A 26,814-nucleotide genomic window follows, 5' to 3' on the forward strand; every position below is an offset into this window, starting at 1 on the left:
TCAGTAGTTCAGCAGGCCAAGTAGTAAGCCACAGGTGGGGGAGAATAATCATCTCTTGAATTCTAAAGTGACTTAAAGGGCAACTACGTAATCTAAAGACAGCAAAATGGAGAAAAGAAATGTCTTCTCGGGTTTCAGATACCCTGGAGCCTTGCAGTCACTGGGGGGCGGGAACATACGCACAGTGACAGAGCCCAGCTGCTGGCTTGCTCACTGTGAGAGGCCTACATAAGAGGAAGGTTCAGGGTTGGCACAGCCCAGTGAGCTGGACACCCTGGGAAGGGCGCCAGCACTAGGTTTAGGTCCCTCACTCCCCAGGACGCTGGGGCTTACCTGCCTCCGTTTATAACTCTGCCCTGGTCTGGATAGTGGGAATATTCCCTGTAGGTTGAAATCAAATGCACACGGAGTTCTGGCGTACAATGTTTGCTGAGACCCTATTCCAGCATTCACGGAAGGAACAGAAACTGTGTGTGATCCGGCCTGATGGGACACTGTGCACAGGGAACCTGGGGATTTTTGTTTACTGTGAGCATAATAAACCAGCACATTCAGAGCAGGATTGTATCCAAACGCAGTTCCAGTCTGAGCTGGGGACAACACTCTAAGATGCTCACCAGCAAATTGAAGGTTACCCAAGGGGAGAACAGGGATGTGTGCCCCGGAAACATGAGGGCTTGAAAGGGCCTCTACAAGCATCAGACAGCGAGGGAGAAATACCGCCACTCTGGCTACAAAAGAAGAACAAAAAAGTTGGACCATTGAGACAGGGAAGCAAATACTGACTGAAGGCAAAGGCGACTTTGGTAACAATTAGATCCCTCTGACATTGAATGTACGATAGGGAGAGGCATGGCTTCTGGAATCCTTCTGACCTGGACTGGAGCCCCACCCTGCCGTCTACTGGTTGTGAGGTCTTGGACAAGTTACCTAATTTCTTTAAGGCTCAGTTTTATCATCTCTAAATTGGGAAGCATAATAACAACTTCCTCAAAGGTTGCTATGAAGATTGAAATTAAATAATGCATCTAAAACACTTAGCACAGATAGCAAGTACCCAATAAATATTAGCTATGATAATTTTTTTTTAAAGAATCACCTGGGATTTTTTTTAAAGATTGGCCCTAAGCTAACATCTGTTGCCAATCTTTTTTTTTCTTCTTCTCCCCAAAGCCCCCCAGTACATAGCTGTATATTCTAGTTGTGGGTCCTTCTAGATCTGCTATGTAGGATACCACCTCAGCATGGCATGATGAGTGGTGCCAGGTCTGCGCCCAGGATCCGAACTGGCAAAACCCTGGACTGCCAAAGTGGAGTGCGTGAGCTTAACCACTCAGCCATGGGGACAGGCCCAGCTATGATCATTTTATTATTATGAAATAATCACAACGTTGTCACCTATTAGGTGATGGAGTCCTCTTATGAGTTGAATTGTGTCCCCCCATAAAACGTATGTTGGAGTTCTAAGCCCCAGTACCTCAGAATATGACCTTATTTGGAGACGGGGTCTTTACAGAGGTAATGAAGTTAAAATGAGGTCATTAGGGTGGGCCCCAATCCAAGCTGACTGGTGACCTTATAAACAGGGGAGGTTTGGACACAGAGTTGCACACAGAGGGAAGACTACAGGAAGAGACCCAGGGAGAAGATGTCCATCTACAAGCCAAGGAGAGAGGTCTGGAACAGACCCCTCCTCACAGCCCTCAGCAGGAACAACCCTGCTGACACCTTGATCTTGGACTTGCAGCCTCCAGAACTACGAGACAATACATTTCTGTTGTTGACAACCCCTGGTCCGTGGTACTCTGCTAAGGCAGCCCAATCACACTACACAGCCCCTCGCTCACCAAACACATGGTGGCCTCTTGGGCAGGGTGGAGATGGTCATGACTAAACTATCATCTGTTCTAAATACAGACTCCTGGGCCCCACCACTATAGACTCTGATTCCATTAGGTCGGGATGGGACCCCAAATCTGCATTTACAAATAGCTCCAAGGTACAGTAAGTGGATGGTTGGTTTAGAGCCGCTGAATGGACGAGCTTCAAAGCACTTTCCAGCTCTATTTGCTGGAGCAAAATGTAGAAGAAAAGCTGTGTGCACACACGTGTGTCTGTGTCCACGTGTCCATGTCTGTGTCATTATAAGCGTATGCCATATTCAGAAAGTATCTTCATTTCAAGATTCTGCAAATGTAAATGAGAGAGGAAAACTAAAGAATACAAGTTGAATCCACTTGTCTTTACCAAAATTGGCTTCCACCTAGATGTAGGCAGCCCTGGCAGTGGAGTCCTGCCCCTCGCTGCCCTAACAGATCCAGCATACAGCCACTGAGCGTCCCCCGACTCAGCTGGCTGCCCAAGCAGCTGCCAGGGGCCTGAGGGGCAGCCACGGTGCGCAGGGTCGGGGGGTGACGCTGGGGCAGCTGAAGCTGTTTTGATGCCCGCTGCTCACGGCTCCTCTGATGGGCTGCTGCAGGCGCCGGGAGCTCCCAGAGCACGTGGGTTGCTCCACAGAGCGAATATAGATCAAAGCCCGGATTTTTACAAAGTCCAGACTTAGACTCTGATATGACATAGCTTCATTTTCAAAGAAATAGCAGCTCGATACAAAAAGGGCATTTTCTGGTGTTTTGTTTTGTATTCACATAAGCCAGTTCACATCTATGAGACCACTTTCCCACAGGAGCTATAACAGGATGTCTGTGCATAAAGGTGAGTGAAGACCCACAGGAGACAACCTGCTGGCTCCCAGAGCAGGTGTTAACCCACGAGAGGACAGGCCCTGTGCGTGTTTGAAAAGAGGTGGGAACGCCTGAACTCATGTAAAATAAGAGTGTACTTCAAAAGAGCGCTAATTCATCCGTGCAGCATTTTCCAATTTCATTTAATTTAAATAAAGCAGACTGAACAAGTTATCTCAGCCTGAAAGCTGCATCATTCCCTAATTCAGCTCTGGGTTTTTTCCCCTGTGTAATAGTTATCTATAGCAGCATAACAAATTAGTCCAAAACGTAGTGGTTTAAAACAACAAACATTTATTATCTCACAGTTTCTGTGGGTTAGGAATGTAGGGGTGGCTTGGCTGGATGCTTCTGGCTCAAAGTCTCTCAGGAGGATGCAGTCAAGCTGTCTATCAGGGCTGGGGTCTCATCTGAAGGCTTGACTTGGGGGCTTGGAGCAGCTTCCAAGTTCACTCACGTGGTTGTTGGCAGGGCTCCCTCTCTTTCCACGAGGGTCTCTTCACAGGGCTGCTTCACAGGCTGGGTTCCTCCAGGGTGAGCAAACCAGGAGAGCCAGAGAGTGTCCAAGACAGAAGTCACTGTCTTTTTAGAACCTAATCTCAGACGTGACATCCATCACTTTTGCTATATTGTGTCCATCGGAAGCCAGTCACTGGATCCAGTCCACACTCAAGGGGAGGGGATTATACAAGGACGTGAATAAGAAGAGGAGAGGACCAGGGGGAGTTATCTGCAAGGCTGCCTCCCACATTCCGAGTCAGAGCCAAGTTTCAACATGGCCATATCTCCCTAGGACATTCCTCCATAAACTGTTCTTCAAAGCCCACGTCACAGATAGGAAAGATGGCAGTCTCTGGAAGGATCCACCCATGTCATGCTTGTGTGCACTAAGAAAGAAAGGGTTGAAAATAAATCATAAAAATCAGAAAGCGGTCCACCATCTGAAATATTTACTGAGTATAAAGCTCTTTGCTTCCACTTCTTTCCTAACAGCTGCAACAAAACGGAAATGTGAAAGAGAGCATCCTTTCCCTGGTTTAGTGTCATGAAGAAGTCTGTGCCTAACCCTGAGATGCTGTCTCTGATGCTGCCGTTAAGTGATACAGTTGACAAAAGTCAGCAAACTTCTTCAAAGGCTCAGAGAGTAAATAATTTTGCCTTTGAAGGCCACACAACCTCTGTCACAACTATTCAGCCTTGCCATTGGGCATCAAAGCAGCATTAAATAATATATAAATGATCAGGCGTGGCTGTGTTTCAGTAAAACTTTATTTACGCAAACAGACATTCATCTGGCAAGATTTGGCTCACTGGCCATTATTTGCCAACCCTGCAGTAGAGAATAGCCTATATCCTATCTAAGAATAAAACATAAATTAGTAGTAAAGATACAGAACTAGTATGTTACTATTTCTGACAAAGGCATTCAGGTGACACAGGTATAAAATGCTGTATCATAAACTTGTTCAAATTATATTGAGTTAGTATTGACAAAAACTATCCAAGCAGAGAACGTATGATCTGTGAATTCTCCTGTAGCTTACAATTATATTTAAAGTTGTGTAACTATTGAATCAATGGGGTGAGGGTGGTAAGACTTGAAATTTTCCCTTTGCCATCCTGATGATCAATTTGTGTCTAACCTCATTGACTAAAACCAGTTCATTTCTTTTAGTTGATGATCCAACAAAAGAACATTGGGCTGACCATGAAAATCTCATCTGTTTGGGGGATACGGGTAACGTCAAAGAAAGAAAAAGCTCATGATAATAATTCCTAAATCTGAAGTGGAGGTAGAGGAAGAGGCTTGGTCACAAAGACTTTCCAAATCTGAGAGCTTGGAAACAAGAGTCAGGCAAGTCGCGAGGTCAAAGAGGTTTGATGGAAATGTATAACATGATGACTATAGGTATTTTTGAAAGATAAGAGAATAGATCCTAAGAGTTCTCATCACGAGGAAAAACCCAACTTTTTCTTTTTTTGTATCTGTATGAGATGATGGGTGTTACCTGAACTTATTGTGGTGATCATTTCACAACACATGTAAGGCAATCATTACGCTGTACGCTTTAAACTTATACAGTGCTGTCTGTCAATTACATCGCAATGAAACTGGAAAAAAAGAAGTTTGGTGGAATCTTTTCACTCGTAATTCATCCACATAATCGGGGAAAAGTATTATTCCAAACAACGGGCTGAAGGCTCCCAGTGCTTCCCCTTTCATTTGATCATCTGCACTGCCTTTCAGAAATCACAAGCATTTAAACTCAACCTGCCCCAGATGCAGGTTTTTTTCCTCTTCAGAGGAGGACAACAGTGGGCAAGAGTTGGCAGCTTCAGAGGCAGCATTACAACTTACCCCAGACAAGGAGGGCACAGCCAGCCCCACACCTTTCTCATGACTTGCACGGGAATCTGTAAATCCAACTCCTTCACGGCCTCCCGGAACAATATGGGGAGTTGTCTGTAATCACAGAGCACTAATACATGTAATCAGTCAATGTCTTCTCCTCGACTGTGATCAAACATTCACTGAAAGAGATTTAACTGTAAAAAGGGACATTGATGCGATGTTCATAAATCAATGAGCTAAATGCTAGCCCTCGTAAGTGTTATAAAATCAGTTAATGATCCTTTCTGCAGGGAACACAATTCTTAATCATTAATGCCATTACATGCAGCTTCTCTTGAAATGCTTCAGCCTATGCTTCTCAACAGGCAACATTCACTCTCTAAGCAATCGCGTGATAACAGGAGATTTCAGGAAGTCAAAAGCACTGTGGGGTTTGGACTCCTTGGTAGCCTATAGTTCCCTAAAAATTATAGGGAAAAATTATATGTTCGGTGATTCTCAAACTCTAGTGTGAATCCGAATCGCCTGGAACGCTTACTAAAACACAGATTACTGGGCCCCACCCCAGAGTTTCCAGTTTAGTAGATCTGAGGTAGAGGAAGAACTTGCATTTCTTTATGAGGTTTCAGTGATGCAGATGCTACTGGTTGGGGACCACACTTTGAGAACCATTGCTCTCACAAAGGAGTCTGCAAACTTTCTGTAAAAGGCCCAATCATAATATTTAGGTTCTGCAACCCGCACCATACCTGTTGCAGCTACTCAACTCTGCCGCTGTAGCTTGCAAGCAGCCACAGACGACACATAGATGAATGTACATGGCTGTGGTTCACTGAAACTTTATTTACAAAAACAGAGAGAGGCTGGACTTGGTTGGTGGGCTGCAGTCTGCCCACCCATGCTCCAGAAGACGAAGGACTCTCACCACCAGACTTGCCCTCGCTCCCTGGGCATGAGCAATACCCGAAAAGGATAAGGTGTGTGTTAGACAGTCCCTCCCCCCCCAAGTTTCTTCCTGAAGGATCTTGCCTGCATGTGAGCAGAACCAGAAATGCCTTGGCACCTGAATTTTATCTTTTAAATTGCGTCCCAAAGAACTCTCCACAGTACATGTGCAGAAACAGCACAGCATAGTAACGTCACAATGCTTCACAAACTGGGGAGTTATCCAGTGTTTAGATATCCGGGGTTCAGCGTGTTTTAGAGAAGAATATCTGAAGCCTACCTCTGTCACTTGTCACCATGCAGTTTCGGCCTCCAACAGACTAGAATATAAACTCTGAGAAAGCTGAGACCTTATCTTCAATTTCTAGAAAAGCACTCAGCATGGGGTAGGCCCTCAAAAATATTTGTTGAATGAAATCAAGTCTATGAAATCAATAAACCCCTTCCTAGTCTTGAGATTTCTAGAGTTACCCTCAGAGCCTGATAGCCAACCCTGCCTCCCCCACCATTACAACCCTGGGATGGTAGGAACAGGACGGGGACTCCAGGAGGGAGGCCCAGGGCCAGGGTATGTCTACCAGGCCCACCTCATGTGAGTAGATGATAAGGACAGGATTCCTCAGCTACTGTAGCAGCACCAGCTTACTGCCTGGAATCTCAAGGACCACTCAGTTGTCCAGGCATCTCAGTGAAAGTTGGAGAAATTGGGACTGAACACCAGGGAGCCTGGGAGAAAAGCAGAGCACCTAGGGCAGTTGGCGGAGAGAGCCTGCAGTGAACATTGGGACTAATGGGACCGGCAGACTTCAGCATCACCAAGGGCAGCAAGATGGTATCAGAAGGGTAGCAGGGAGGGAGGAGACCAAGACTTCCCGCTGTGTAATAATGCGTTTGAGGCACTGCTCTTTATTTATGTGCCGTTTACAAGGGTGCAAGGAGAAAAACTAGACCCCGAGGTCTGAGAATCTTCTGACAAGCAAGAGAATTTATGTAAGATATACAAGCTATGGTGGTGAGTTAAGTTGACACGAGGCCAGTGAGATCATTTTGTGGCTTATGTCACTAACAGTAGGCACAATTTAGGAACTAACTCTATTCTCTACAAGGGGTAGGTTCAGGACCTGATGCAATTCTCTTAAATGTGTTTTACAACTTGGTGCACACAAAATATGGGGTTAAAGGACTACGTTCCCAAAGGGTAAACAATGGCTAACAGCAGTGTCCTTAGCTCTTGACATCGAATTCAGGAAAAACCTAACAGAGTGATCAGTAACATTTTCTGATAGATAACCCAGCAAAGTCAAACTTAATGTTTCTTGAGATCTTCTCAGCCTGATTAGTCAGTCAAGAGCGTTCCTCGTGTACTTAGCTCACTGAGTTGTAAATATTCTATCCACTTAGGTTATTTATCAGCACCCAGAAAGGTCATTTAGAGCATAGCACCTGAATATAAGTGGTTTAAGGCCTAAGGGTGTTTCATGCTCTCTGAAACAGATCTTGAATGGAGATCCAGGCCAGGGAAAACTGTCATAGCTGAGCGTATCAGTCAGGGTGCTCCAGAGAAACAGAATCAACACGATAGAGAGAGAGAGAGAGACAAAGAGACAGAGACAGAGAGGTTTATTTTAAGGAATTGGTTCATGCCATTATGGAGGTTGGCAAGTCCAAAACCTGCAGGGTAAGCTAGCAGGCTGGAGACCCAAGGAAGAGCCCCAGTTTGAGTCTGAAGGCATTGTGCTGGCAGAATTCCTTCCTCCGAGGAGGAGGTCAGTCTTTTTTCTATTAAGGCTTTCAACCGGTTAGATGATGCCCATCCATGTTGGGGAGGGCAATTTTCTCCAGTCAAAGTCTACTGATTTTAATGTTGTCATCTAAAAAACAACTTCACAGAAACATCTAGAATAATGTTTGACCAAATATCTGAGTACTGTGGCCCAGCCAATTTGACACATAAAATGAACCATTGCACGAGTCATTCTCCAGCAGAATCCTAGAGAGAGAGGTCAGTTATCAGGATTCCTAGAGAATCCCACGTTTCCTTCCTTCCTGCAGCTGCAGGAGCCCTCTCCTTGATTCCATGAACTCCTTTAGCATTCTGCAAATATTCTAGTAAATACTCAGAGTTGGTTTCTCTTTCTGAGAAGAAAAGGGAGAGAACAACAACATCTTTAAGTGACAGTGGAGCTGTTAATAAGCCAAATCCCACCCAAGCCTGGCCCACCATGGTACTTTCCCATATTTGTGAGAGTGATATCATGTCAAGTTTTACCTTTTCCGTGGACCCTGCGAGGAATAGCTTAAGTGTAGCTTTTCTTTACCCAAACACTCTGGGGTTCTTTGTTAAGGAAATGAAAAGTCACGTTCTAAGTCTCTAGTGAGCTACAGAAGCTTCTATATTTTCTTTTATCTTTTCCATGGCCAAAGGCAGTTTATTAATTTATGTCAGTGAAAAGCTCTGAATGGCACCCCAGAGGGTCTCTCCAAACCCGAAGGATGGGCTTGGAATTTGTTCTTTTCTGAATTGACAGCAATCGTATTTTCCAAGCTGGGACTTTTTTCTAAAAACTGAGCCAGAACAGAACTAGCTTTTCTGCAAACATGGTGAGAACTAGGATGCCAACCGAAGTCATTATTTACAACCCTCTCTAGCCTACAAAGTCACACACAGATACTTCAGCCTGAATGGAATAATTAATCAATTACGTGAAATCACTTGGCTGAGAAGAAAGATGGCTTAAAAAGAGACCTGGGTAATTTCAGCAGGGAAAATAAGCTTTAAATTAGTTTGGGAAATTACTTGCCATCTCTAGCCCCAGAATAGTGAGAGAGATAATACAACTGAGATGGGAAGAGCTCAAAGGTATCCTCCAGAATCATGGCCAGGTTTATGCTTATTAATATAGATCCTTAGCAATTATGAGCAACTTCAAGGTTGTGATACCAAGAATTTAACCTGTGTTCACATTGATTCCTAATAAAGAACTGAACTCACCAATAAATTGTGAATAAAATACCCATACTTAAAACTCTTTCTATCAGCAAGGTGATCAAGGTTAGTATCATCAATGATAAATCTTGATATCATGTGTTGAAAATGGCACTTCACTCTATGGCCTTCCTTCCAAAAACCCACAACACCTGTTTAACAATGAGAGAAACATCAGACAAACATGAATTGAGGTACAATCTACAAAATGAGGTAGCCAAAAAGAATCTCTATTTTTTTTAGAAGCCTGGAGGGACGTACAAAGAATGTTGTAAGGGGTAGACTCAAACGCTGGTAGGATTATTGAGAAGTGGTTTTTGCTTTCTCTTTTGGACATTGCTCTGTTATATAGGTTTCCCAAAGTATACTGGCACTATATTTTTTTTAAATGTATTCATAGAAAGTATTTCTTAGTTGAAAGTAGTCAAAACGTCTATATGGCCTATTGAGAGAAGGGACAACATGCAGCTTTGGAGGGGAAAAAATGGCTAACAGCCTCCTGTTAGCCATTCCTCACTTAAAAGCCTGTGAATTTTTTCTTACGTTTCTGTGAAAATGCCATTAGAATTTTTATAGGAATTGCACTGAATCTATGGATGGCTTTGGGGAGTATGGACATTTTAACCATATTAATTCTTCTGATCCATGAACATGGGATATCATTCAATTTGTTTGTGTCTTCTCCAATTTCTTTTATCAAAGTCTTACAGTTTCATTGTACAGAACTTTCACCTCCTTGGTTAAATTTATTCCTAAGTATTTTATTATTTTTGATGCTATTGTGAAAGGCATGGACTTTGAGGGTACTATGCTAAGTGAGATAAGTCAAATAGAGAAAGACAAATACTGTATGACGTCACTTATATGTGGAATCTAAAAAAGTTGAACTCATAAAAACAGAGAGCAGAACGATGGTTACCAGGGAATGGGGGTGGAGAATTGGGAGATGTTGTTGAAGGGTACAAACTTGCAAATAGTAGACATATAAGTCCTGGAGACCTAATGCACAGGACAGTGATTATAGTCAACCATACTGTACCATAAACTTCAAAGTTGCTTAGAGGCTGGATGTTAATTGTTCCCACCACAAAAAAGAAATGGCAATTATGTGGCGTGATGGAGGTGTTAGCTAACCCTGTGGTGGTAATCATATTGTAACATATAAATGTATCAAATCAACACATGTACACCTTAAACTGACACAACTTACACAACGTTATTTGTCAATTACATCACAATTAAATAAAATAAGCCTGTGAAAACACCCTTTTGAAAAATGGCGTCAATAATACTATCAAGACTCTAAAATTGTTCAAACTGCTTTATTGAAGGGGAACAGCACAGCAGGAAGCCTTCATGGAACCAGCTATTTCCGGAAACAGCTGTGGTGAGTGGGGCAGCCCAGACAGTGGGGGCTGCTGCTGTCATTCCGGAGGACGAGCCCACACTTCCCTCCCATCTGACCCGCCTGGTCCAGGGCGTGGGAGTCAGCCTACAAGAGGGGAGCCCCTGAGACTCCACCTGCTGACCTGGGCATTGCTTATAGTCCCAGCCTATTGTTGGGCTGATGTCCCCACTGATTACAGTGTGGTGGTTGTTTTTCAATCCTTTTTTATTCTTAATCTTAAATCCATAAGCATCTAAAGAATGATCAAGAATCTCAGTTCTCAAAGTGTGATCCAGGGACCCCTGGAGGTTCCCTAGATCCATTCAGGGGGTCTGTGAGGTCAAATCTCTCTCTCTTTTTTTTTAATAATACTGAAATGTTATTTGTTTTCTCCCCACTCTTATTCTTTCTGGAGTGTACAAGGAAGTTTTCCAGAGCCTACATGACATGATACTGCAAGAGACTGAATGCAAGAGCAGAGATGAGCATCCAGCTGTCTTCTCTTCAGCCAGACCTTAAACCAGGACCTCCCGGTCCTCAGTTACCTTTCCACGCTCATCCTACCCTCAAGTCAGACTGGAGGAACCACTGTTTTGGGAGCACAGACTGCTGTCTCCCGCCTCTGTGCTTCTCTTGCTATTCTCCGAATGGAACACCCTCCTCCTGCCTCCACCAACCAGAAAGGCATCATGTTCAACCTGCAAGGCTCAATTCTACCCTCCTTGTCCCTTGAAACCTGTTCATTATCACCATTCCTACCCACCCACAAACTAGTGGGAATCTCTTACTGTTCTAGAACATTCATCACGTTCTGCCTTGTATTATAAGTATGTGTTTATTTTGCTGTTTCTCCAAAATCTCTAACAACAAGTAATGTGCTTTGGGCAGACATGTCTAGTGTTTAAGGTTTACCCAACATTTTCAATATGCTATCACATGCACTTCTTATAAAGATTCTAGCAGGTCTCATTATTGTCCTCACTTTTAGGTGAGGGCACTGAGACTCAGAAAGGATGGAGTTTCCCCTATGTCACACATTCTATGTGTGATCAGGCTGGGCCTCAGATCTCAGTCTGGGGCCCCCAAGACCAGTGCTCAGCCATTTATAGGTTCTTTGTCTCTGACTGATCCCTCAGAAGAGTCTGTGTAGAGGCTCCTGGGCCTGAAATGGCAGGAATAACCCCTCAACATCCTTCTGCTATTCGTCTCTCACTTAAGCACTCTAAATACAACACACTCACATCTGAAGAGACTTTTCAAAAATTTTTTAAGAGAAAAGAGTAAAATAATGTCCTAGCACCACTGAATCCTGGATAGGTTCCTCAAAAAAAAAAAAGTTAACAAAAATATGTTGTTCTTCAATTTCAGATTTCAGACTCGCTTGAGATGATCTTATCTTGCTGAAAGCCTCTTTATTCTTGATGTCTTTGTCATGTTTATTTTTTATACTTACAGTAAGTCACATACCTTTGCAAGAAATTTCATATAGGGAGATAAATGCTAAGACATAATATTGAATAACTCTTTGAATCGCCTGGTAAGATTGGTATTATTGCCTCCACTATGGAGCTATAATCACAGAATGTGGAAGTGGCTTGCACAAGGTCAAATAATGACTCAGTGAAAGAGCCAGAAATAAAATTATCCCCACCCCTCACCCCCATTTCTCTGCTAAAATACATTCTTTATAAATAACTTACACAGCATTTGCAATTCTGTGGAAAATCAGTATTCATGGTTGTAGTACTCTCATCTTTTTTGCATTTTCTATTTTCTAACTTCTAAAGATAAGAGGATATTTTGCCAAAACTTGAATATTTTGCCAAGATTCAGGCTGGTTATTTTTTTCTTCAAATATCCTTAGCTAAAGGATAACCTCATGTGATTAAATATCCTTAGCTGAAGGATAACCTGTGTGACTAAAATTGACCTCCATGTCCTTTATTAGCTGTTGAATTACTCTTTTAAAAAATTTTTTGAGGAAGATTAGCCCTGAGCTAACTGCTGCCAATCCTCCTCTTTTTGCTGCAGAAGACTGGCCCTGAGCTCACATCCGTGCCCCTCTTCCTCTCCTTTATATGTGGATGCCTACCACAGCATGGCCTGCCAAGCAGTGCCACGTCTGCACCTGGGATCCGAACCGGTGAACCCCAGGCTGCCGAAGCGGAACGTGCACACTTAACCGCTGCGCCACCGGGTGGGCCCCTCTGTTGAATTACTTTTTAAAAATGCCTCAAAGTGCTTCTCAATTACCCTGTAACTGAGTGACAAGTTGAAGCCCAATGACACTCCAAAGGATTCCTCATGTGTGTGTGTGTGTGAGACGTGTGATGTTTTACCATTTTTGTTTGACTTTGGGATATGCATATCTTTTTTAAGCATTGTATGTATGTGCGTGGGTATCAAATAAATTATATTTAGATTGATATTATTTAATATCCTGGATGTTACAAAGCAAAGCCGAGAATGACTACTGCCCTCTCTTTGTGAGCAATATGAACAATGGAAGAGAAATCTTGTGTAGTGAATAGGAATATGAAAACTCTCATCCATCAGACAACAAGACAGAAAATATGGGCCAGCCTGGAAAAGAAAGCAATGCTCATCAGCTGATTGATAGTTGGGGTTATTGTAATATGCTGTGGAACTATTCTTGTTTTCATGAACGCTAATGAAAACTTGGTTTGCAATGATAACAGTACATTCTAGAGTATATTAGGGTTTAGAAAGCACTTCCAAATGCGCAGCCAGGATGGTGGCGAGAGCAGGGTTCTCTCAAGTCTCCCCCATCAGCTATCATCCCTGTTTGGCCTTTCACAGAGCTCAGTTCATCCATCAACCAGGGCAGAGTAGTCCTCGTGTCTCGGGACTTTGTGGAGAATAAATGGGATGACGCAGAGCTGTGTGAGTCGGTCCTGAATTCTGACTCCAGCCCTGAGGGAGGTTAATGTTCACATCTCCGACTTGCAGGTGTGGAAACTGGGGATGAGAAAGGTTCAGTGGTACAGCCAAGGTTCAAAATACACACACGGGGGAGAGAATCTACATTTTCTCTTCCTTCTTTGAGTACTTTTTCCAGTACTTACAGCATTCACATTAAGTAGTATCTTAGATTTGGTACCATTTTTCCCAGCACCATTTGGGATTAGAAAACAACTGACAGAGAAGAAGGGGAAACGGCTCCCCAAACTCCACTTAGAAGGCAGTCAACAGTGGGGGTAAATGGGATCAGGACTTAGAAAATCTGGCTTCTGGTCCTAGCATGCATTCAACAGAGTTGTGTACCAGTTGAGTCCAACAATTGTTTCTTCTCCCTTGTTTGTTTGCTTTTGTTTTTCTTGGTAAATAAAACTAGTTAACTTGCCTTACTCCTAGAGTTATAGGGAGCTTCAAGTAAGATTATTCAATCAACAATTCTAATAATATCTGAGTGTGCATGTCCACATAGAAAGCATCCAATGGGTGGTGCCTGACATTGGTCCTCAGTATCTACGACTGGTGGGCTGGACTCACATAGAGGCACACACACACACACACATGCATACACACCCATGCACATACACACACAAACGTGCTCACTAGTGAAAGTAAATGTTAGAAAGGATTAGTGGCCAGCTGTATTAATGTTATCTACATATTATGTGTTTTTCACTCCATGTAGTCCTCACTTGCTACTCTTCATTTAGGTAACATTTGTGAGAAATGAAACATATCTATGCTCCAGAATTATAGGGAAAGAATATTTATTGAATGTTTCTTCTGTGGCCACCCTGGTTTTGGGTGCTGGGAATCCAGTGGCCAAGATGGACAAGGTCTCTCCCTTCGTGAGCTGACACTTGACCAGTGCTGATCAGAGGAGAAAGGCAGTAAAGTCCAGACAGATAGATGAGGAATTTCAGATGAGGCTGAAGTGCTGTGAAGACAAAGTGATGAGACTCGAATGCCTGGGCTGGCTTCTTCCGATTTGGTGGCCAGAGTAGGCCCTTTGAAAAGATGATTCCAGAGTGAGAAAGAGTTAGCCACGCAAGAATCGAGGGACATGGTTCCAGGTGGTGGGAACAGCCAATGCTAAGGCCCAAAGGGAAGAATCAGCTTGTCACACTTGGCCACACTCAGAAAGGCCAGTGTGGCCAGAGGAGGCAGGAGAGATGAACTCTTAGAGGTGGGCAGGGACCCCATCACACAGGACCTGGTAGGCAGGTGTGTTGAGGACTGCATTTGGCTGCATGTAAAGACACCAACCACAGGGACTTGATCTAATAGGGGTTTGTTTTCCACACAACAGAACAATCTGGAAGTGGGATTCACTGCTCTGCAGAGCCTCCACAACCGCAAAGTCCCACCTGCCTCTCATGTCTCTGCTCTGCCACCATTGTCATACAGCGCCTATGCCTTTGGCCGCCTCATGGTTGCAATATGATTGCTCTGCCTTCCCCCTTGTGTCTCAGTTGGAGGTAGGATGAACAATGAAGTCAACAGGAGGACCAGCAGTCCTCATATCAGCAACACAAAATTTCCCCAGAAATCCCCCAACAAACTTCCATTTACACTTCAATGGTCAGAACTATGTCACTTGGCCACCCCTAGGAGCAAGGGAGGCTAGGAAACATGGGTGTTTTTTTCAAGCTAAGTTCCTCAAACAACGGTATTTTCTTCAGTAGAAATGCTATTGGGCAGGCACCCCACACTGTAATGAGTAGTTTGGATTGTATTCTAAATGGTACGGTATTTGTCGGTAGGTGGGTGAATCAGAAGTTCTGCTTTGAACTTGTAAAACTAGACATGGCTGTTACACCAGAGTGTCCTGATCAGCTTTGTCCCAGCACAGCTTTCAGGCAACGATACGGATCCCCTCATGCCTCAGGGTGGCCCAGTGGACTGGGGCCACCAGGGCCCTTGAGTAGCTTGACTCCTCCCTCATAAGGCTCCTTCTTCTACCACAGGGTTCCCTAGCAATGCCATACGTCATTGAATATAAGATGCTATCACCCTTAACATGCAACTCGATGTACAGCTAAGGGAAAAAATGCTGTCAATTAAACTATAACACAATGTTTGCTAATCTAGAATTTTTATTTCATAATTCTTAGAAATGGTTCTTTTAGAATTAAGGCATGAGTTTTTAACCATATAGCACTCTTGCACATACATAAAAAGGAAAATATTCATAAAATTAATTGGTTAGGTATCCTTAAAGCTTCTTTCCATTCAGAATCCAAGTTGGTGGTGTCTGTGGACTTTCACGCTCTGCTCCATTGAGTGTTAGTGATGCAGCATCTCTTAAGAGTGCTCCGCTACTGATTTCAAATGTTCTTCTAAGCAGCTGACACCTATCTGCAAGTTTTGATGTGAATGAAAGACAATGACAACTATATCATGACTGCCAACTGCCAACAACTATCCTGCTGTTAGTGATGTTGAAATGTAGGGGGAAAGTCCAAGATCAATGTACAGTATGTGCATTTCTCTGCGCTCAGTGATGCAAAGCGTTGGGCAGCACTGTGTCAGACACACAGCTAGAGAGGTCAAGGAGGAGGCAGTGGGATGTGAGTCTAGAGCTCAGTGCAGGAGCACAGATAGAGAAATGGGTTTGCAGATTTGGCATCCATAAGTGTATGGATGATAGTCAAACCAATGGGCTTGCATGTGACTATTGAAGCAAAGACCAGATAGAGAAGAGGGATGGTGCTGAGCCTTGGGGTGCCGAAATATTTAAAAATCTAGAAGAGGCGCCAACCAACTCGACTGAGAGTTAGCAGCCAAATATCATGGCGACCGCTGGATGTCAAGCTAGTGCTGTGGCATCCCCAAAGGTAAGGAGGAGGCGGATGGTAATCTAGGTCAAGTGCTGCTAAGAGGTCAAGTAGGATGAGAGTGTAAGAGTGACCATTGGCTTGGGCAGCATGGAGGTCACGGGTGACCTTGATAAAAGGACTTTCCGTGATTGGGGGCGGCCTCGGTGGAGCTGGATGAAAACCAGATGGATTGGACTGGGTTGAGGAGGGAGTGAGAGGGGTGACATGCTCAACCTCTTTGAGCAGTTGTGTTGTCAAAGGTAGATGTACAGGCGAGAGACATGGTCGCGCTCCCTTTTCTGAGACATTAGGCCTGTTTGAACGCTAAGCCAGCAAGGCAGGACTGCTGGTGCAGGAGAGGATAACCGTAGAGAAGGATGCGATCCAGTGCAAAGAGTGAGCTTGAGACAGAATCGAGATCCACGGCACAAGACAGCAGAAAGAGGGGCACAGGCGCAGCAGCCCCAGAACTCTGCCCAGGTTTCCCGGCTTCCCCGCGCTGCCGGTCCCACCAAGGGAGAAGGCTCCCGTCTTTGTAGCGTCTTTTATCAAATCCCTGCTATCCTCGGGCCCCTTGTCGGTCCCACCTGGGGACTCATTCCGCAATTAGTGAGCTGGGTGAGGACACCTGGCAGACGGGCCTGTTCCCCGGGGACAGACATCACCCCGTAGGCGCCCCCCTAGGGCGCTCAGCTACCCTACTGCCGTCACCGTCCATCTAAGCGGGTTGGCTGAGCGCGCCCGTGGCGGTGCCATCCTCCTGCTGGACGCTTTCCAACCTGGGGCCACGGAGGGCGCCAGCACCGACCCCCGCCTCTTTCAACCGCAAACGCCCCGCCCTCGCCCTCTCCCTCGCCCTCCTTCCTCCCCCTCCGCCTGCGGCCACAGCTTCCAACGTGGCGCTGCCTGCCGCGCACGCTCAGTACACGGGGCGCGCGGGGGCCGGCGGGCCTGAGCACGCGCCGTGACGTCAACGCGCCGCCGGGGGCCGGCGGGGCCGCGCCACGTCGACGAGCCGCGGCCGCGCCCCCTCCCGGCAGCCGCTGTGGGACCGCCCGCGCGCGGCCCCGCCGCCTCGCGCGCGCGCCTCCCTCGCTCCCGGGAGCTCCCGCTCGCGCGCACCGTGCTGCCAGCCCGCGAGCCCGCCGCCGTGCCAGCGCCTCGGAAACGCGGTGCACAATGTCTTCACCTCCCGAGGGGAAGCTGGAGACCAAAGCCGGACACCCGCCCGCCGGTACGGACTCGTTTCCACTTTGTCTCCTCTCGTGGGTCCCCGGGGCGGGTTCGAACCCGCGGGCGCGGGGCGGGGGAGCCGAGCTCACTACCCGGGCGCGGGGCGCGGGACCTGTCCCCCAGCCCGGGACGTGGCCCTTCTGGGGTTTTAAGTTAAACTCAGCCCCGCGCTAGAGAGACCCATTCTTTAAAGTGTGCGAAACACCGCCAGCCTGTGGGAGTTGCATGCAAATTAGCATGACCGGAGTAAGCCCAGTTGCACAACTTGCAAGAAAGTTTGGGCGGTGAATACTTACTTCGAATGTACAGATGTTTTAGGAAAACGAGCAACAGGAACGATTACAAGTCAGTGTTTTTAATATCATGGTGATGATTAATTGGAGGCTGACAGCATTTCATACAAAAGAACCAAAGGAGCGGAAATAATTTTTATCATTAATCACTCAACATGACTTTCTTCCCCCATTTCTTTCGCATCCAGCTTTTTCTCAAAGGGAGGGTGGTGGTTTGTTTTCTTATTTTTTTTTTTGCAAATCCTAAACTTCTGAGCCAAAGAAGTTAAATCCAGGAAAGAGTCATCTTTCTTAGAAAATAAAGAGTCTAAGCAGCCTTTATGTTTCAAACCGCCTCCTCCCCCCTTCTGAGCACAGTTCCTGTTTGCTCTTTCGACTCTGTGCAAACTGGTCGGTTTCCATTTCTCTTCTCCTTTGGAATGACAGTCGATCCATATGGAGGGAAACTGGGAGAGAAGCAAAGGCCCAGGAGGCTTGAGTCACCTCAGTGTGTGAGGTTCTTTCAGGGTATTAACGGCCCACATTAGTGTTACCAACTCAGTCTTGCAGTAACAGGAGGCAGATCGAAACATGGCTGCTTTCTGTGGCAGCTTTGTCCCATCTTCTTGTTATAGTAAAGATTTCCTGTAACCTCGGTCTGCCGTCCCCCACTATAGGGCACTGATTCTCTGCCTCAACAGGGAGAAGAGAGCAGTTTTTAAATATGCTACATTTCAGAATAGGTAATATTTTTCACTGGTGAAAGAAGCTTTCAACAACAAGAAAACTAACTGGCACTAGGGAAGAAAAATGGCTAACTGATGCGTGTGGACTTCAGAGGCGTGGGATTTTAGAAAATAGTTCCACTGTAATGGAAAATAGGCGTTGGGGGCCTTTGTGTTGTATTAGTTTAAAAAAAAAAGTGCCTCAAAGGGATTTGCTTTAAAGATAACTCTGACCTTTAATTCCTACCACCTTGGGTCCGTGTCCAGCTGCCTGAGGCCCTGGGCTGCCCGGACGGAGGGAATGCCTTCATTTACAGTGATGGCCATGGACCATGCAGCAGCAGCCTGCACAGGGCTCCCCGGTCCCTGGGTAATGAGGGGCGTGAGAGTGTATGTGTTGGAATGATACCAAATCAAAATAGCAGTAATTAAATTGCACATGGAGACATCCACATGGAGATTTTTAAGATCAGAGATATAAACTGTACATATTAACTCCCTGGGAGAAATTTCATGAAGGACTTTGATTTTCTTTGAATTGTGAAGTAAACAGCGAGGCTTTGTGAATTACAAATTAAATAGTTTATTTATGCCCATGGAGCAAGGAGCCAGCTTAATTTGTGCTGGTGTAGCCTTGAACTTGGGCTCTATGTGTTGAGGCCCATCACTTCTGTATGGCTCAGTTTTCCAAATCTGTGATTTGCGAGGTTTGGGGCAGCTGCTCTTCCCCTGAGAAAGTCCCAGGGCAGGGCTGTCTTTGCCGCTGTTACTCTCACCATCCATGAGGATCCAAGCCCCAGGGCGTTTGATCCCACAGGTAAACTCCTCAAGTGACTTTGGGGTTAGGTCCTTTAACATTTGGGGCCCCAGTCTGGCAGGAGCAGCTTAGAGAACTGTCACTGTTATTGCGTATTTTCAAGACCAGTCACACTTGGCCAAAGTTAGAGGAAGGGCCCGGCCTCCTGGCCCAGGTTAGAAAGGGGCCTTTTGTCAGTTACGGTATTTTGCCTCCCAGCAGTGCCCCTCAGATGCACTTGCTGCCCTGGTACAGAGGCCCCGGTCTGAAAGCCTTTTTTTGGCAGAAAGCGCAGGGCGTTCCTGTTTACTCTGGGGTGGCCAGAGAGTAGGCAGCTCTACAGAGTAGATGTTATTAGAAAAAAAAAAAGACAAGCCACTATACTAAAGGATAATCATCAAGGATAGCCAAGAGCACAGTTCATAAATCAAAATAACAGCCTTAAAAACTTTGGGAATGCTTTCATTAAGTACTTAAATTGGATAACAAAGACTTGTGCTTAAATCCTCGATCGGAAACAATAAAATTCTCTTCTGTGACTATGTTCATGTTCTTTCGTGTTTTCTCGTTATTGCTGTCTGAACTTGGTGCGTTCCCACAACATCCCCTTTTTCATTATCGCTCTTACCTCACCTGTCTGCCTCTCTTCTTGCTTCCCGGGTGGCATCTTATTGATCTCTTTGTCCCTAGGGGCCAGCACAGTGCCAGGCACAAAATACTCAATAAATAGCTGCTGATGAGTTACCGTAGAGCCTCTTATCACCTCCCACGTCCCCTGTAGTGTACAGGGCCTGCGGCTTCCCTCTATTTCTGAGCTGTCTCCGGTGTGTTCTAGTGACGCAGGTCGGACTCTCAGCCAGTTTCAGTAGCATCGGTGGAAATAGTAACTAACATTTGCTGAGTGTTACAATGTGTCTGTTGTGGGGGAGGAGGAATAATCTTCCCTCTACCCTTCTAGGTTCTTGGCTGAGACCCCCGTAATAAAAGACAAAAAGCAGAATAAAATAGGATAAATAAAAGACATAAATTAAAGAGAAATACAATAAAAGGGAAAAACGGAAGCTTAATAACGTGTGTATCTCTGTATACATAGGAGAGGCCTAGGAAAACTGATAACTCCCCAAAATGGCCCAAGCCGCCACCTTAAGTACCATCTCCAGCTAAAGATAAAAGAAAGATGTTGGGGAGCAGGAGAGGCACATAAATAAGGGTAAGGATGTTATACAGTTTTAAGATTCTCCTGTCATTTGGAGTCCTCCTTCTCTTCCTGGTACAGAGAGGGAGACACAGATGGTGATTTCCCTTATAAATGTAAGTGTCGCTTACAAAAGGGTCACTTCTACTAGGTTTTCAGAGCTTTTTCTGGTCTACTGTTTAATCAGCTCAAAATAATCCTTACGCCAAAGAGGCATATTGTGGGGTGGCATATTCTGCTCCCCTTTGCCGGCACAGTTCTACGCACTTGGCACTTATTTGCTCATTTAACGCGCAGTCACCTTACACTTGGGATAAAGAGGACAACTTTGGCCATTTGAAAAACTGGCCAAACCATTTGGAGCGTCATTGCCAACTCCCCTGAGCCAGCGACTGCAGGGGAATCCACCAGAAGGACCTCTGCCTCTTGGAACCTCATCAGCTCTTCTCGACAGGGGGCTCCATCACCTGCCAGGTGCCTCCCCCCAAGGTGCGAGATTAATGAGGCAGTTCATAGACGTTTCTGAAGCGTGGAAGGAGGGCGCTGTGCATACAGAGAACCATTACTGGGGAGTGGTGGATGGCGTTGCATCGCCTCCTGGCAGTGTGCTCTCGTCTGGGTCCTTGTTAAAAGGAGTCAAGTCTTCATGATTTGAGACCTTTCTGCTGCTCTTGACTATAGAATATCTGCAGAGAAATGGGGTGAGACTGTTTTATGAGCGTTATTGCAAATATAGATTAGCACAGTTAGAAGTGAGGTTCTGTGTCATCTAGTAGCCATGCTAGTTCCGCAGCAGAAAGGAGGACAGAATTACAAGCCGCTCTCTTACTCATTTCTGCACGTCTTCATGAGCTGGTGGCAGTGATGTGGATGCCTCTCTTTGTTAAATACACTTTGTTGGCCTTGTTCCCCTCCATCTCCCAGGGGAGCCGGAACCAGATGTCAGTAAAGTTCTCGCAAATCTAATATGGGATAGCTGTGAGTGTTACTAATGTTACTTATGGTTTGCTTTGAAGAGTAGACTTTGCCTCCCTTCTAGAACTGAAACAAATGGAAATATAAACTTCACTGTATTTATTTAAAGAAAAGTGGGAAATAGACCATTTTGCTTCTTTTCAGTAACTTCAAAATATTCAGTTCTCTATTACAGTAACTAATCAGTCAGACATGAGTAAAGGATGCATTGAAGGGTTGTGGGTGAGGATTCTCACTGAATTAGCTCCTGCAGGAACATTTCCACCAGGCTGCTTTGTTGCTAGAAACGGAAGACTAATTTGTTTTTTATTATCTTCACCAGGCAGTCAGAGGTTGGCTAAGTATGCCCCCAGTGTCTTCCACCCAGTCACTGACCAAGGCTTGAGAGGACAGAAAAGAAGACTGCTTTTATTCCCAACATCCAAGAAAAAAGACCCTTTGAGTCACCGCATTTTTTCAAAAGCTTGCAGTCAGGGTGGACCGCAGCATTTCTAAGACTGTTTTAGATGGTCCCTCCGTTCTCTGGTACTTTGGGTTATGTACCCTTTCTCCCATCTTCTGTGCATATCCTTTTTTTCCGGGCAATGCCCTGTGCATTTTTACTTGGTTTTGTGAATACTTTCCTCTTCCCAACTTCAGAAATCTCTGTTTATGTAGCGAATATTCACTTTTGTATAAAGTACTATATTAGTTACAGTTACATTATATTATACTTGCTCTTGTAACAGACAAGCCAAAATCTCAGTGGCTGAACAATCAAGGTTTACTTTTCTTCCGAGTGGCCCTCCTACAAGGAGTAGTGCCGGGACCCAGGTCCCTCCTGCCATGTGATTCTGCCATCTCGACGCGTGGCCTCTGCAGAGGGCACAACAAGTGTAGGACGTGGTGTGGGGGCCTTATGGCTTGGCCTATGAATGACGTGTCACTGCATTAGTTTCCTGTGGCTGCTGTAGCAAAGCATGATAAACTTAGAGGCTAAAAACAACACAACTTTATTATCTTAAAGTTCTGGACTGAGAAGTCCAGAATGAGTCTCACCAGGCTAGAATCAAAGTGTCTGCAGGGCTGGCTCCTTCTGGGAGGATTCAGGGAAAATCCGTTTTTTTGCCTTTTCCAGCTTCCAGAGGCTGCCCACATTCCTTGGTGCATGGTCTCTTCCGCCATCTTCAGAGCCAGCAATGGCTGGTTGAGTCTTTCTCACATCACATACTCTGACCCAATTCTTCCTCTGCCTCCCTCCTTCACATTTCAGGCAGGATCCTTGTGATACTGAGCCCATCTTGATAATCCAGAATAATCTTATTTTAAGGTCAGCTGATTAACAGCCTTAATTCCCTCTGCCATGCAACCCAACACATTCACAGGTTCCATGGTCTAGAGCATGGATGGACATCTTTGGGAGAGCATTATGCTGCCTGTCAGTCTCTTTTCCCCATATATGGCCGTGACCCAGGTAAATGGCCCCAACCCAACTGCAAAGGAGGCTGGAATTGGGACTGGTGAACACTTAGCCAGTCTCCACCTCATCCACCAGTCCCCAGTGTCAGGTTTCTTTGGAGCACCTCCAGGTGTGGATCCAACTTTTCCCTGGAAATTTTGAAGTCAGCCTCCCTAAACTCAAGGATACCCTTTCAGCTGCCCCACTCAGTCTGTCCTTTGGGTCACAGCCCCATCGTGGAATAGAACATGAGCTGCTATGGAAGACTGGGCCCAGCCTGTCTAGTTCTGAGTCAGAGCTCCAGGGCCCTGGCTAACATGCCATGTCTCTGAACTTCGTGTCACCTCTGGAAATTGAACGGTGTTGCCCCTGTGTAATTTAAGGGCCTTCCCACCTTGACAGTCTACGATTCTGATTGCAGAATAGCCGTTACTTCCACCTGCTGCCCATGGACCTGAAAGCCCGTCAGGATCTCCATGGGCTCAGGGGCAGGGTTCTCATCGGGGTTCCCCATGACTCATGGTCAGGTCAGGCTGTCAGAGCCCAGTCTCCACACTGGGCCTCTTGCCCCTTTATCCTCTCTTCTCTTTCTGTATGGGGCTCCTGCCTCAGATCCACGAGCCTCAGTAGACTTGAGTGACTTCTCTGCCTCCCAAGGGATTCTGTCTCCTCTCCCCTGGTGGAGCCATTTCTCATCACTAAGATGGACCACATTCTTCTGCTCTGTTCCCACTTCATCTCACCGATCACAGGGGTGGTCCAGTCCATTTCCACTTTGTCACCTGCCACTGCATTGCTCTACCTGAGATGATAGGCTCACTCCTGACCTACAGTCTGGTTGTTGTCTTTTGTTCTCACCTGAGCAACTCTGGGAACCTTTCCCCTCCTCTTTTAGGTGGCTTAGCTTTCCTTTGAATAGCATTTCAGCGGCTCTTCTCAGGCAAGAACAAAGATGGCATGGACTTGCAAGTCATGCTCCAGTGCCTGCATACAGTGCTTCGGGATATTTGTGTGACCCGCACTCTGCTTCACAGGCTCTCACAGTCATGAGCGAGCCTGGGAGACCAACTCCTCCTCCTCCCCAACGCCCAGCTGTGCATCTTTCTAGCTGCTATTGCATGAGCAAAGAGCACGCTGTTGCTGATTCCCTTCCAGCCAGGCACTCTGACACCCAAGGGGATGCCCCAGCCCCAGGAGGGTTTGTTGTCAGTTGCTTCCTCAATATTTGCTTACCTGGCAAAGTCTGACTGCAGAGGATGCTTCCTCCATCCCCTTTGCCCTTTGGGCAGGAAGTTGCTCGGCAGAGAGCTTTTACTGTCAAGCACATTTTCTTCCCTTACCTAAATGGCATAGTAACCAGATTTTCCCCTGGGGCATCGCTTTGTGTTTCTGGGAGGAGCGATGATGCTCTGTTTCCCAGAAGGTCCAAGCAAGGAAAGGCCTGCAGGGTGTGATGAAGGGTGCAGCTTCCAGCGTCAAGCGAGCTCTACGCTTGCTAGCTGTGTGACTTGGGGTCACTGGCTTCCCCCTCTTCGTGCCTCGAGATCTACCCCATAGGGTTACTGTATAGTGGGATGACACGTGGCCAGTGATTAGAACAGTGCCTGGCACATAGTGAGAATGAAGAAGAGCAGCAAAGATGAAGAATTATCTGGATTCTGCTCTTCTCCAGAAGCTTCGTGATTTAGATGGTGATGTACTGACAGCAGTCCAGGTGGTGGTCAGCTGACCATGTCCTGGAGCACCACGGTAGGCGAGCACTTTACACAGTGTCTCACTTATTCTTCAACAACCCCACAAGTTGCCACTGTCATCCCATTTTACCCAGGAGGACACTGCAATGAGGGATGTACAGGCACCAAAGACTGTGGAGTTGGTGTTGTTAAAACCCATTTAAGAAGAGTGTCTGACAGTGAGCACTTGCCAGAGCCAGGCCTGTTGGAGCTGTTTCCCATATGTTAAGTCATTTAGTCCTCAGTGAACCCCGGGGTGGATAGCATCGTCCCCCTTCACAGATGGAGGACCCTGAGGCACGAAGCATCTGCAGCTTGCCCAGACACACACACACACACAGATGCGCGTGTGCACACACACACGGGCAGAGCTGGGATTTGAAGCCAGGAACCTGGCTGCAGGGCACTTCCACTAAGAGGAAGCTTGTTATTCCTTAAATTTGAAGCTCTCGTTTGAATAACAGCCACCACCACAAAAATCCAAGTTCTTTTTTTCTAATGTCTGTCATAAAAATACTTACATTTGCAAATAATTCCACAAAGATTTCTGCAAAAATAACTCTGCCTTTGTATTTTCACAAGTGAGGAGTTCTCGTGACAGTGATAAAGCAATCACAGTGTGTGCTGTCATATTTCTTGGCAGTACTGCAAGTTACAATGAATCTGTCTTCGCTTTGAGTTATTATTATTATTGCCACTTTTCATGGCTGCATTAATCACCACACATACTGGGAAGAATTGATGAAGTTAATTGTTTTTATAAACTAAATTAAGTGAAGTGCTAATGCGGGGTGCCCGAGCCTTGACTCAGCTTAGGAGTGGACAAGCCACTCTGGGCGAGCTTCTGAAGACTGGATCATTTCCAGTGTCACCTTGACATTCATCGCCAGTTTTCTTTGTAGTTAGCTGTGCAGCCCTTTTTACTTTTAGTCAGTTTGTGGATCACATGGTGAGTTGTAGTTTAAAAGTTCTATGTCTGCCTAGTTGAAATGATTCAGAGACCAGCTTTAGATGGGTTTGTGAATTAGTTTGCCGAGGCTGCTGTAACAAATACCACAGACTGGGCGGCTTAAACAGAAATTTACTTCCTCGCAGTTCTGGAGGCTGGAAGTCCAAGATCAAGGTGCCACCAGGTCTGGTTTCTCCCGAGGCCGCTCTCCTTGGCTTGAGGATGGCTGGTTTCACACTGTGTCTTCATGTGGTCTTCCTCCTGTGTGCAGGCATCCCTGGGTCTCTCCCTCTTCTTATAAAGACGCCAGTTCTGCTGGGTTAGGCCCACCTGAACAGCCTCATTGTACCTTAATCACATCTTTCAAGGCCCCTTCTCCAAATACACCCACATTCTGAGGTTATGTGGGGTTAGAGCTTCAATATAGGAAGTGGGGAGGCCCACACTTCAGCCCATAACAGCACCTTTAGTCAATTTCTAATGGGCGTGGTATAGGAGTAGGATGGATGGGGGAGGAAAATGAACTTTAAAAAAGCATTTAGTGGGACAATTCTTCCTTGCTCCTCCTTTGGCTGAAAACATACATAACTCTCCAGTCATGCATTTTAAGAGAGAGTGGAAAATTATCTTAACACGCCACAGAATTTTATTCAGTCTCCATTTCTTAAGGTTTGGCAGACTAGATAACCTGGGAAATCTTGAAAAGCTGCCTGCAGATATTTTTGGTTTTTTAAAATTTACACTGTTTGGCAATTCCTGGTCTGGGAAATCTGATGTAAAAAGGATTTCCGGGCAGCTGTGCTCCTGGTCTGAGAGAAGCACACACAGCATCTGTCCAAAGGGATGTTGCCTGCACCCCAGGCCCCAGAGGGTCCCCCCAGAGAAAGCCCCACTGAAGACAAGCTCCTAATCCACAATCACCGTGAACAAGAGCGAGACCCAGCAGACAAAACCAACAGTGGGATCCGACTCCCAGGGACCTCAGATAATATTTGGATATGGACCTATAAGACAAGGATGCCTAAAATGATTAAATATATAAAAGAATTAAAAACGAGAAATAAATAAGACTCTATTGAATAAAGAACAGATGAATTTGAGTGGGGGGGGAAGCTCTAGAAATGAAAAATAAAATGATTGAAATAAAAAATCAGTAGATGGGATAAAAAGCAGATTTTTGAGAGAACTACTGAACAAGATTACATTTCCTTCTTTCCAAAGTAGAATGTCCCCTCCCCATTGAGAAGTGGTGGTGGCGGCAGCAGGGAGATTCCAGTTCCAGTCACAT

The 26,814-nt window shown here is 45.7% G+C and overlaps 1 protein-coding gene across 1 annotated transcript in view; it reads left to right on the forward strand.

The window, feature by feature from the left end:
- Positions 1 to 17,185: 17,185 nt before the first annotated feature.
- DAP (death associated protein) overlaps positions 17,186 to 26,814 on the forward strand; it is a 65,494-nt gene continuing 55,865 nt past the window's right edge. The window contains exon 1 of the mRNA XM_014866751.3: positions 17,186 to 17,444. Coding sequence (XP_014722237.1) covers positions 17,390 to 17,444 — 55 coding nt within the window. The 5' untranslated portion in view covers positions 17,186 to 17,389. The remainder of the gene's footprint in view (positions 17,445 to 26,814) is intronic.

The sequence above is a fragment of the Equus asinus genome, chromosome 10, assembly GCF_041296235.1.
Source record: "Equus asinus isolate D_3611 breed Donkey chromosome 10, EquAss-T2T_v2, whole genome shotgun sequence".
Classification (NCBI taxonomy): Eukaryota; Metazoa; Chordata; class Mammalia; order Perissodactyla; family Equidae; genus Equus; species Equus asinus.